The sequence below is a fragment of the Fundulus heteroclitus genome, unplaced genomic scaffold (assembly GCF_011125445.2).
Source record: "Fundulus heteroclitus isolate FHET01 unplaced genomic scaffold, MU-UCD_Fhet_4.1 scaffold_424, whole genome shotgun sequence".
Classification (NCBI taxonomy): Eukaryota; Metazoa; Chordata; class Actinopteri; order Cyprinodontiformes; family Fundulidae; genus Fundulus; species Fundulus heteroclitus.
This window is the reverse complement of record NW_023396840.1, coordinates 46,446-58,906: the sequence shown is the minus strand read 5'-3', so window position 1 is coordinate 58,906 and position 12,461 is coordinate 46,446. Positions and strand designations below refer to the sequence as shown.

General features: G+C 38.5%; 1 protein-coding gene across 1 annotated transcript in view; it reads left to right on the top strand.

The window, feature by feature from the left end:
• The first annotated feature begins 292 nt into the window (after positions 1–292).
• LOC118560388 (activating signal cointegrator 1 complex subunit 3-like) overlaps positions 293–12,461 on the top strand; it is a 55,184-nt gene continuing 43,015 nt past the window's right edge. The window contains exons 1-2 of the mRNA XM_036131363.1: positions 293–515; positions 3,977–4,117. Of these exons, the coding sequence (XP_035987256.1) occupies positions 336–515; positions 3,977–4,117 (321 nt within the window). The 5' untranslated portion in view covers positions 293–335. The remainder of the gene's footprint in view (positions 516–3,976; positions 4,118–12,461) is intronic.

Genomic DNA, 12,461 nt, shown 5'->3' with positions numbered 1-12,461 from the left:
AAGTATTAGTTCCTTAAATCCAAAGGAATTTTTCGTTTCTTTCAATTAGAAAATTACAATAAACTGAATTGTGTGAACGAAAAATGGACATTTTTACTGTTTTATGAAACACCCTTAGTGACAATAACCAGAGCTGGCATTTAATGTTTGAAAGAATTAAAAAACTTTACTTTTTTTTCCCGAGAATAAGCGTTCCACCAATCATCATAAGATAGTCATCATCGTATTATTAGCTGACTTTGTTTATATTTTCTCAGTCAGTGGTGTGCTAACCCCTTGTATCAACCCTTCTGCTGATTTTCCATGCTCAGATCGGCCAGTTGGTGTTCAAGGGAATGAAGCGTCTGAACAGGATCCAGTCTATAGTGTTTGAGACGGCGTACAACACCAATGAAAACCTTCTGATCTGCGCTCCAACCGGTGCTGGCAAGACCAACATCGCCATGCTGACTGTCCTGCATGAGATACGTCAGCACCTGCAACCTCATGGCGTCATCAACAGGGAGGAATTCAAGGTCTGGCCCTGACTAATGCTCTCTCACTGAAACATCAGCAAGAACTTTCAAGTTATTTAATATGAAGAACCAAGAGTTTTTACTGTCATAATGCAACCATAATGAAATTTTGGTGCGACACCAGCTCAGGATCCAGACATAATGCACAGGCACAGATCAAAGACATAAAGGTTCATGTTGAATGCACTCAAACACTTCCTGAGAAGCTATGAAGTTTGCACTCCTTAGCATTTGTTAGGATTTAAATGTTCAAGTCAAAATAGACAGATAGCAGTCAATTTACAGAACAATGTAAAATACTGTACTTTCATGCAGTTGTATGAATGTACCAGATATCCAAGGATAGCTGACTGAAATAATTGTTTCAGGTTTTTGATGTTATCCTGGATGCTGGGGTTGATGGGGCTTAGAACTGAACTCCTAACTTCCTAGGTTTTAGACCAATGGTCTCAAACTCCAGTCCTCAAAGGTTGGTGTCCTGCAACTTCTGCAAAAGCGTGGCAAACCTATAGACCCACAAATAGGCCAAAAGTTTAGTGTATTTTTAAAGTAAGTGTTTTAACATTGTTCAGTAAAATAGAGTTTATTTAATTGTGGAATTTTTACTTAGACTTAGACAACTTTGTCATTTTGTGTGTACAGAGTTAATACAGAACGAAATTTTGTTGCACACAGCATACGACAGTGTAATGGGATTTCAGGTGGAATAGGCAGCATTACAATATAAAGTGCAGCAGTGATCAGAATGTAGGAATGTTGTGTTATAAATTAGTTTTGGGCAATCCTAAATCATGTCTGATTTGGTGCAGTTTGTGGTCATAATACAAAGCAGAAAACTACTTGTAAATGTAGCTGCTCCCTGTGTGGCCAACCACAATAAACTATTCTTGAGGAAATAGTAATTCTATAATGGTTTCATAGTTCTTGCTAACTTTCTATGGTATACACATTTGTAATTTTTCTATTTATATAAATATAATATTTATATAACTGTGAAGTTGAAGCAAATTCTGAATACAAATTTTTCCTATTTTATTGTTTATTTTATTTCCAGAATAGAAATGATTAAAGAAAACAAGAACAGCTGTTTAATATAGAACATATCTGAGTATACGGTATAAGGTTAGAATATTAGTAGGTAGCAAATGAAATTCTCAGAGGTTACACAGAGATAACTAATATTTGCTTTAAATACAGCAAAACAAACTATGATTGGACAGTGCGATTGGTCTCTGCCCAACTGAAACATAAACATATCAAAATCTGCACTTCTAGCTGAAAAAGCTCTTGCAGAATGCAGCTTAGTTGTACTTGTAGTCTTTCTGTGTTCTATGTGTTAAGGGATGACTGAGGTGTTTTGGTCAACGAGTAAGGACTTGTGTAACGCTACCAGCAGCACAACCTGGTCACTTAATAACTCTTGTTGCAAGTTGAATTCAGGGACATTTCCAGGGAGAGCTATTGCTGGGGGCAATGTGGGTAGATGTGAATGTGTCAGTTTATAGAGGTTTTGACACAAATATGCACCACTTATTATTTCAGAAGCTTTAATCGTATCATTCGGACTATAAGGTGCACCTTTTTAAAAAGTCCTTAAATTTTCTCAAAAATTGATGGTGCACCTTATAATCCAGTGCGCCTTTTATATGATTCCCATTGTGCTTACTGACCAATTTTATGTGTTACAATGTGCTCAAAAATTAGTTTGGAGCCATGGTTTTTATGATGAAATGGGATGTACCAGCTCGCATCAGCCCAGGATCCTGGTGGGCCCATGGCTCTCATGTTATTTTCTAGGGAACCTTTGTGGAAAGAAAGCTGAAGTAAAGCTTTGTGCATTACAGGGCAGCAAGGGAAGTCATTTTGTTACAAAAATGCTGCAAATATTCTTCCCTATACATTATAGAAGGGCATTCTGCTAAAAGCTGTTTTAATACAACATGTCCAAAGAAAACTTTTGTTCTGAATACTCAGAATTGGGTTGAGAGGACAGTTACTTCAACATTTTACACTAGCCTTGATCTGTATTCAGTAAGATGTTTGATGATTTTGTAACATATTTAAATACTTTTTCTCACTCATTAGACAGAATTATTTCTTGATTTGTTATGTAGAAATGGAATAGAGAAATGATCAGAGTGTGTGTAGCCTAATATGTGCTAAACGTTGAATTCTGCATGCATCACACCAGCAAACAGGACACAGCCAGACTCTTTCAAATTGGGAATTTTAACCCAGCGAAACAGAATTATGCACTGTGGGACCGGTGGGGAGCTCCTTTGCTCATTTATAAAGCACCAGTTGAAAATAAAAAGTTAATAGACTTCATAAAATGCTTCAGAAACTATAGGAACCTGTCAAAGGTGGCTTGCATGCTACAATATTTACTAAAGCCATCATGTTGAACCAGACTGTCTGCTGGCTGACCCTTCTATTTCCTGTCAATCTTTACTGACTGGTGAGGTGCCACTGAATCAGATCCAAACAAAGGAAAACCAACCCCAACCTCTGGCTAATATCTTTAAATTCAGCAAGTTTCATCCAAACCTTTAATTTCAACATAATTCTTAGCATTAATAAATATCATTATCTATCCAGCTCAGTCTGGTTTATAATCTTTGAATCCAGTGAAGTGCAGCCCAAATACCTTTTGATCTAGTTGATGTTTTATTGTTATGTATTTTACCGTCTGCGAAACATTGATTTTTAACACAGAAAAGCTTCTCAGGGAAAGAATAGTTTAATCTTGAGTTGTTCCTCTAATGAAAATGTTAGCTACCATAAAACACGCATCGTCATAGAAACCCATAATGTTCAACACTAACACATTCTAGGATCAATGTTTTTATCCAACCACACATCCAACAGCTTTGTTCTTCCTCTTCAGATCTTGCAGTCACTCATTGTGTTAAAAGGAGCCACTTTTCATACATCAATCATTGAACTTTCCCCATGCAGGCAGCTGCCTTAGGGAAGAATAGAAAGATCATTTATTGTCCCTTGATGGGGAAATTCAGGTGTACCGTCAGCATAGTGGAAAGCACATGGAAGCATGCAGATACACAAAAAGGAAAAATATAAAACAGAAAGTTTATATTTCTTATATATGAGATTTGTAAGGTAAGGACAAAATTTACTAAAAGAAAAAATATGGAAGAAACATGCAACTAAGTTGGATAATTAAAAAAATTTAAAACATATGCTGGTATATTTGTGCAAAAAAAAAAAGAAAAGACAACAACAACAGACTATTTACAAGATATGGGAAAACTGCAAATATTTCTCCTTGAACTGGGATTTGTGCTGGTTGCCAGGGAACAAATGATCCTGCCTCTCTTTGCTCATTTATCACCACAGTGTCCTTCCAGCTCAGCTTCTACCTCCATTTTCCTCCTCGCTCACCTTAGCACTCTCTGCCATGTATCCTATTTATTCCCACAATTCTCTCTCTCTCTCTTCAGATAGTATATGTGGCTCCAATGAAAGCCTTGGCTGCTGAGATGACTAATTACTTCAGTAAGCGACTGGAACCGCTTGGCATCACTGTTAAAGAACTCACTGGAGACATGCAGTTAACCAAAGGAGAGATCCTTCGAACACAGGTAAATACACTGTCAGAGAGCCACACAGGTTCAAAGCATTAGTCTGCTATATGAAAGCACAAAGAGCTGAAGTTGCTCTGAAAGCGTGGACACACTATGTAAGATTGTATGACTTTGGTCAGGTGATTAATTGGTTTATAATGATTGATTATCTGGTAAAGGTGCTGTACCAATAATAAAAAGTAGTCTTGAAACTGCATGCTGAAATCTTCACCTCACTGAAACGCCTAACCTATCTCCACGCTCAACCGTCAAACGACTCAAAATATTGTGAGGACCTGAAAACCGTTAGCTGCAATAGTTCTAGTGGTTCATTTCCAGCCATTATACAGAAGGCCATAACAGTCTGAGTCTAAATCCTGTTTGCAAACTAGGAGGGGTGGGGGGGGGGGGGGGGGGGGGGGTTGGGGCTAGTGGTTAGGGCAGTGTGCTTGCAGTCTGAGAAGGTTGCAAGTACCCGGTTTGATCCCCACAGACTGCCACTGTGGGTCCCTGAGCAACTTGCTGTGATAGCTGCCCACTCCTCCCAGGGTGGGTTAAATGCAGAAGACAGATTTCACTGGAATGTACAATTGCAATGGCAATTAAAGATTTCTTTCTCTCTTTCTTCCTTTCTTTCTTACTAAATGTTCGTATTTATCTCTGTTTCTTGCAAGTTTTTATAATAAATTCTCCTCCTCTTTACAAAACGGAGTGCTTCAAAGAAAGCAAGACCTCAATATATCAATGTGGGAAGTATTCAAATCAGTAAGATAACAATATTTTTAAGCCCCATGTAAATTCTGTATGCTAAAGAAGGACAAGTCAAAAAAATTGGACTTAATCATAATGGATATCAAAATACTAATATTCAGCAGTAGTATTACAGTATTCCTTTTACAAGCAAGAGTTTAACAAATTAACTTTGTTTCTGAACACCTGGGACTGCCAGTAAACATTTCCATCAAGGTTTGACTGATCTTTATTTTTCTCTCAATACTTGGCCCTAATGCCAAAAACAAACCATTGAAAATGGTTAGCTTCTCAGCTTTTGCACAGTTCTTACAAAACATATGTTCACTGTCATGGTTTCCTTGTTCTACTGGGGCCCCAAGAGTTTTCCACATAAACATTTTAAAAGCATGGCTTCTTCAATGCTTTTAAGTGTAAGCTAGTCCGAAGATCACTCTTTATTAGTTGACTGAGTCAACTAATTAGTCTCCAATCATTGATACGTTGTAAAAGCCCACCTTCACACCTTGTACTCATAACAGCTTACAGATATCTCACTAAATGGAGTCGCATGATAGTAACTACATATTCCTCTGTGATACTGACTTTGATGTGTGTGTGTGTGTGTGTGCGTGTGCGTGTGTGTGTGTTGAATTCCCATCTCTGCAGAATATCTTGCTTACATGCCATGCTGTATGACAATCACTGAGCTGCAGGCCATTCAGCACAGCATGTTTTTAATCAAATTAAGTATCTCTCCAGGTTGCCATGAGGCTGCACAATGACATCAGTCAAACTCACATCCTTTTGCTGAATATCTTAAGAATAAGAAGAAATGTCTCTGGGTGACCACCCAGCCACTTTTCAGTTCAAATGTAGAGAGAGAAAAAAATCTTCAAAAGTTGGTTTCTCTTGCTGTCAGAAATTCCTGTCTCCTGTTTAACTCTCTCACTGCTACAGGTTTAGTCTCAGGATGCTGTGAATGGAGACCCCTTTGGTCCATCACTTTTTTTCTCCTAAGCCAGGTTTACTATAGGATGGTCAAATTGTCTGTACATATACTTTGTTTTTTTAACCATGTGCAGGTTTTAAACAGCTCTTTGCATTTTGCCAGCAGGGACACAAACAATTCCCATAGGTTGAGGACAGTGCGGTGTCACTTTGTACGGTACTATGTAGTGTAGCATGGTGCCAGTCTCTAAATCACAGATGTTCCTCATTCTGGAAATCTCACATTTGAGGTGTTAATAATTTACTCTGAATATGATGTAATCCTGATTTTGCATATTTGATTAAGTCACATATACTGGAGCTCATGACTTGCGTCTCCCTAGGCTAGGCTCCCACATCATCGGGCACAGCGCTGGCGGCATAGGCAGGCATTGGGGGCTTTGGCCAGCCCTGGCCTGGAAGCTGTTATTTGGGTTTGCTTTTTACTTCAGAATGGTCAACTTTCTGTTATTGTTGTCTCGAGTTGTCAATCATAAAATTTAATCAGTCAAACCAGCGAGAAAAGCAACATGCTAGCCAACTAGTTAGAGTGGAGGGATGAGTCACTACATTCGTGGCCTACTTGGAGATGGCTTTGGTCAGCGTCGCTAGTGCGGCATGGATATTCTGACTTATTTCCAAATAAAAGAAGTGATAATTGAGCAAATGAGAGCAAGCAGGAAGCAGTTGCAGTGGTTTTTGTTGGAAACTTCAGCACTGAAGTCAATACTGGAGTAAATACTCATGATGGGAGGGTTAACTATGGCAGCTAGGAGCACGAGGAGCAGAACCGAGCACTTAGCCAAATGAAAGAAACTTGGGTTAATTGCAGACAGAAGGGTAACCCTGCTTTGTTCTGATCCTTGTTCTCTTAGCTGCTGTACTTACCTCACCTAGTATAAATTTTTATTTGTCAGTGTTCAGCCCAACATCAGTGCTTATGTTAATCAAAGCATCTGTTTATACTTCTTCTTTAATTTTGAGCACTTTACGGTGTTGCCAGATCTGACTGTTTCCAGCCCAAACTACAACATAAAATCTGCCTGACTACAACAAATCCAGCCCAAAGGTCCCCAAAAAATGTGCACTCAGTCAAATGACCTGCACACACAAGATCCATTTCCCAATCACGTTGTCATAGCAACCGCTGAATGTTTTACCAAATGCCTCCCAACACAAGTTATACATCTACCTTAATATAATATTTCTCTCTCCATCAAACATTTTGAAGTTGATCATTTGATCTCAACCCATTTGGGGCATTTACAATAGACATTGACTTCATAGTGACACTTCATTAACTAGAGACTATTAATCATTGGATTATATCAAGCTCAACAGATTCCACACATTTCAGAATAAATGAATAATAAAATGGGTGCAAGGAGACATCATTTTATTAAAATGTTGCAATTTTCACTTTTCTGCATCACAATAACAACTATTGTGTTTTGTGAAAAGTGGCCCAAATTTTAACAACTCATCCAAAGCTATTTTGTCCAGCTCAACGTGTTCAGATTTCAGTTTTGGGATTGTATAGAGATAATTTTTTTCACAGCACTGTAGGAATGATCACAGAGCCACTGTTCTGCCTGAAGCTAATAAAATGTTATGTCTGAAAACATATAAAGTCCCCCTTTTAATTAGTTTCCAAAGCCGGGTCTGCTCGGTTGTACTGAGAGCATACTGTCTGCGGATGTTTTGTCCTTCATATTCGGGCATACTAGTCACTTACTTACTTGTGAAAAATTCCTACATTTACCACACTTTCTGCTAGTGCCATGAAGTGGATAGTAGCATATTCTTTTACGTGTCCTGTCTGGCAGTGTAGCATTAAGAATTGCTATCTTAATGCCAAAGAGAGCCCAACAGATTTTACTTTCACAAGTGGACTATTACTGCTTTCGCTATAGTGTTCTGCTTGATTTCTATATCCATAAAGCTTTATCAAATTTTATTGTGGGACTATTTCATGTTCAATGGACACAAAAACAGAATGGTGGAAGAGAAACAAAGAGGAGAAAAAGACGAGATGAATTGCTAAAAGGGAGAAAAGGTGAAAAAAATAGAAATCAAAAGAAGAGAACAAGACAACATCCTCGGACCCTGCTTCTACACCTGCAGAGAGAGATATAAAAAGAACAACAAAACAAACTGATAAAGTATTACAGGTACAAACAACCAACTCCTTGATACCATCACTGAAGAATATACATTATATAATATGACAAGTATAAAGTGGCAGCTAAGCTAATAATAGGGGTTTTCTGTATAAAAGTGAGTCTGTAAGCACCTGAATTCAAGCACCTGTAGGTGTTTGCGAGAGTGCACTTGTATATGTAAGGTTTATCCATTAGCAAAATGCTCAAAAGTGGTTGTGAGTAACCAAAGACCTGCCCCCCAGAGCGCAGAGGCAGACTCCAGGGAAACCCCGCCCCCTGGGCTTCGACACAGCCATGGGGCCCAGGCCCCATGAAGCAGCCCCAGGAGCAAGCCAGCAAAAGTAAGCTATATATATATATATATATATATATATATATATATATATATATATATATATATATATATATATTAGTGCTGTCAGTTAAACGCGTTATTAACGGCGTTAACGTAAACCCATTTTAACGCCGACAATTTTTTTGTCGCCGTTAATCGCGCGTCAAAACACACACCGTTCCCTAATGTTTTTCCCCCGCCGCGCTTTCCGGACTGTGTTTCTTTTACCCTCGGCGCTTTCCATAGTTTCAAGAGTGCTACAGACTGTAGCAAGACAGACCCGCGCTGCGCGTGAGCGCAAAGTTTCTTTTACCCTCGGACACATGCGACTTTGGGCTTCTTTTTTCTAAAAGCGCTTCTAAATTTCACGAGTCACGGGTTGCGGTTTTTTTGGGCAGGTTTCTGAAAGTGAAATCGCTTATTTGGGCTCTAAAATAAGTGACGAAATAGGGGTTATGGACCTGCCTGCACTACATTTGAGTGTATCCAGCTGAAATCTCCCTCCGCCATAGGAGCCGACGGTAGTAAAGGCAGACAGAGCAACTCTGCACGTATTTTCTGCAGTTTACAGTGCAATAACCGGTGATAACTGATGAAAGTAGATTACATGGTGCAGAATACCATGTCTATCTTTGTTTAAGAGGCAAAAATATATCGGCATGAAAACAGGTATTTATTTACACATTTGTTTACACACTGTGTAAACATCAGGGCGTCATGATTAGTCATATAGCCATTATAGTCCAGAGTTTAACATTTGGCACCAGGATGTTTTCATTCCAGTTCTGAAAAGTGCTTGAAAAATAACAAAATAAAAATATTTTTTGTACAAGCATGTAATTTATTAGTGTCATTTATTGCAAAATTGCATATTAAAATGCCCAAACAGGCTATTACACTTTCAGAAATAAAAGGATAAAATATGCGATTAATCTCAAGTTAACTATCGACATTATGCGATTAATCGCGATTAAAAAATTTTAATCGTTTGACAGCACTAATATATATATATATATATATATATATATATATATATATATATATATATATATATATATATATATATATATATTCAATTCAATTCAATTCAATTTTATTTATATAGCGCCAAATCATGAAACATGTCATCTCAAGGCACTTTACAAAATCAAGTTCAATCATATTATACAGATTGGGTCAGATTATACAGATTGGTCAAAAATGTCCTATATAAGGAAACCAGTTGATTGCATCAAAGTCCCGACAAGCAGCATTCACTCCTGGGGAACCGTAGAGCCACAGGGAGAGTCATCTGCATTGTACATGGCTTTGCTGCAATCCCTCATACTGAGCAAGCATGAAGCGACAGTGGGAAGAAAAACTCTCCATTAACGGGAAGGAAAACCTCCGGCAGAACCGGGCTCAGTATGAACGGTCATCTGCCTCGACCGACTGGGGTTACAGAAGACAGAGCAGAGACACAAAAAGAGAGACAAAAAAGCACAGAAGCACACATTGATCTAGTAATCTATTCTACATTAGATGGTAGTAGCGGGTGAGCCGTCTTCTCTGGATGATGTCACAGTTAACAGAACGCCAGACCAGGTGTACCTACTATGAAGAAAAAGAGAGAGAGCAAAAAGTTAAAAGCTGAAATGACGACAGTCATTTCAATGTAATACAATGCAAAACTGGAGAACAGTAGACTGAAGAACAGTAGAAATCAGTAGAGTGAGAAAATTAGACCCTGATGTCCTCCAGCAGCCTAGGCCTATCACAGCACAACTATAGAGATAGCTCAGGGTATGAGCCACTCTAACTATAAGCTTTGTCAAAAAGGAAAGTTTTAAGATTAGTCTTAAAAATAGATAGGGTGTCTGCCTCACGGACCAAAACTGGGAGTTGGTTCCACAGGAGAGGAGCCTGATAGCTAAAGGATCTACCTCCCATTCTACTTTTAGAGACTCTAGGAACCACCAGCAGACCTGCAGTCTGAGAGCGAAGTGCTCTGTTAGGAACATACGGGGTAATCAGAGCTCTGATATATGATGGAGCTTGATTATTAAGGGCTTTATACATTAGAAGGAGAATTTTAAATTCTATTCTTGATTTAACAGGAAGCCAATGAAGGGAAGCTAAAATTGGAGAAATATGAGGGGGTGGGTGGATTTATCTTCCTGGGGCAGGTCCCAATTTACTTAGGCTAGCCGCCCGAGTAGAGTCTATGTATAGGAAACACTGGAACGTTTCCTATCATGATCATCAGTCCCATTTTTTATAATATTGGTAAATCTGCTGGATTTTCAGTTCTTTCTGTATTTGACAAACATTTACAGAGTTTATGGACCATGTTGTTGCTAAAAAAAATTAAAAATCAACCAATGATTCATCCAATTTCTTGTCCTGTTTTATGTTTCTTCACACATTTAGTTTTCTCTTTTTGTTGACAATGTCCTCATCTTCCTTTCTTAACAATTACTGTAATTTGTCCCTTCAAACTCACTCCATCTACCTCCTCATATTATCATCCATAAAAAGCCCTTTAATGTTTTGCCTCTCTGGAGGTGTGTATCGGTACAAAATCAGTGCATCCACCCTGACTCACTGTTGTTGCATTTCTAAGCTTATGCTTCATCCTCTGTCTGTCTCATTTTGAGAAATGCTGCCTTTGGGCAAAGTGTTAAACTATTTAAAGTATAACACCCCGATTGAATTGTTAAGCTCTTTATTATACCCAAGCTGGATAGAGTGGAAATACAAACTACTTTGAAAGAATTCATTCATTAGTGTTTTACTGTTGGATCGTGTGACTTTATGGTTTCCTCCTGTACAGAAGCATATTTCTTTGTTATAGGAAAACAATGAATTCTTTATAGGGATGCCAAAGTGAAGGGAATGAAAGCCAGGTAAATTTGTACAAACCATTTTCATTTTTACTTGGAGGCTGGCTCCCCTCAGTTAAAAGTGAATTTCTGTTTATCTAGCCTGAACTGCTGCTGAGGTGGATGGGAAATTGTACATATCTGCCAATCCAAAAGCGTTAAATTTAAAAGATTGCACAGCTTAGACTTGAAATGTATAAGCCTTATGAGACTTACGAATACAAAAGAAAAAGGTCTTGGTTTGGTGTCTATGTATGAAATGAGGCCAATTCCAGCTAATCTGGAGGTGTTTTAAAGTTGCCTTTCTATAAGGTCATTTCAGAAGATTTCTCAAAGAGAATGATTAGTCAGATTGACTGAAGCTCTATGGCACACCACTATCTCATTCATTTAGCCTTTTTATCACTTTCTCTCTCTGATCTCTCCATTTCACCATGTGGGTTTCAGCACATTTACACAAATTGGTTGAGTCAAAAAGCTCTGTCCACATTTTTTAGCAGGGCTGTCAAGGTGCCCCAATCCCTAACCTTTCGTCGCCTTCTGTTTCTTCTGAAAGTCTCTTACACTTTGTCTATCTTGCCTTTTTAGTGTTCATATTGGAATAACAAGTATAACCTCTTGCACGGTGTATTATCAGATGGAGTTATCCAGGATGTGTGAGCCACTCTGTGGAGAGCTTCAGAAAGACCTGGAATTAGCAGGCACAGCTGTTTCAAAGTAAGGTACAGGTAACCTCCATGACCTGTATTAGCTCAACATGCAAGACTCCATTGCTGAAGATAAAGCATTTTTATAATTTCTCCTAAAGTTTGCTGCCTGTGAAATACTTGAATAAACATGTACGAAATTTATGTTGCTTACACATGATGGTGCTGAGGATGGTAGCTTCACGCTCTGATTTTTTTTTTGCATGTTCTTGTGTGTTTGTTCTGCTCTCTGCCACCATTCGGTGATCATTTTCACTGGAGACGAAATACTGAACATTAGGCAATCCTCTTAGCATTTTTTTTCTCCATTTTTCATTGACACAAAGTTCCTTGAAATTATGGATGGTGGCACAGAGGAAATGTTTGGGATTTACTAGAGATGCAGATGAGGAAGAAAGAAAGGCATGCTCATGAAGCTTCGGCAACAGAGACTCTGCACACTATTGCCTTTAATTTACCTGACTAACGTCCACTCCTTGACTTATAAAACAGACAAAGTGCTGCTTCTTAACTCTAAAACCTTGGACTCTGTTTTACCAAAACCTGGCTCGCAGAACACATACTGGACCACACACTGCT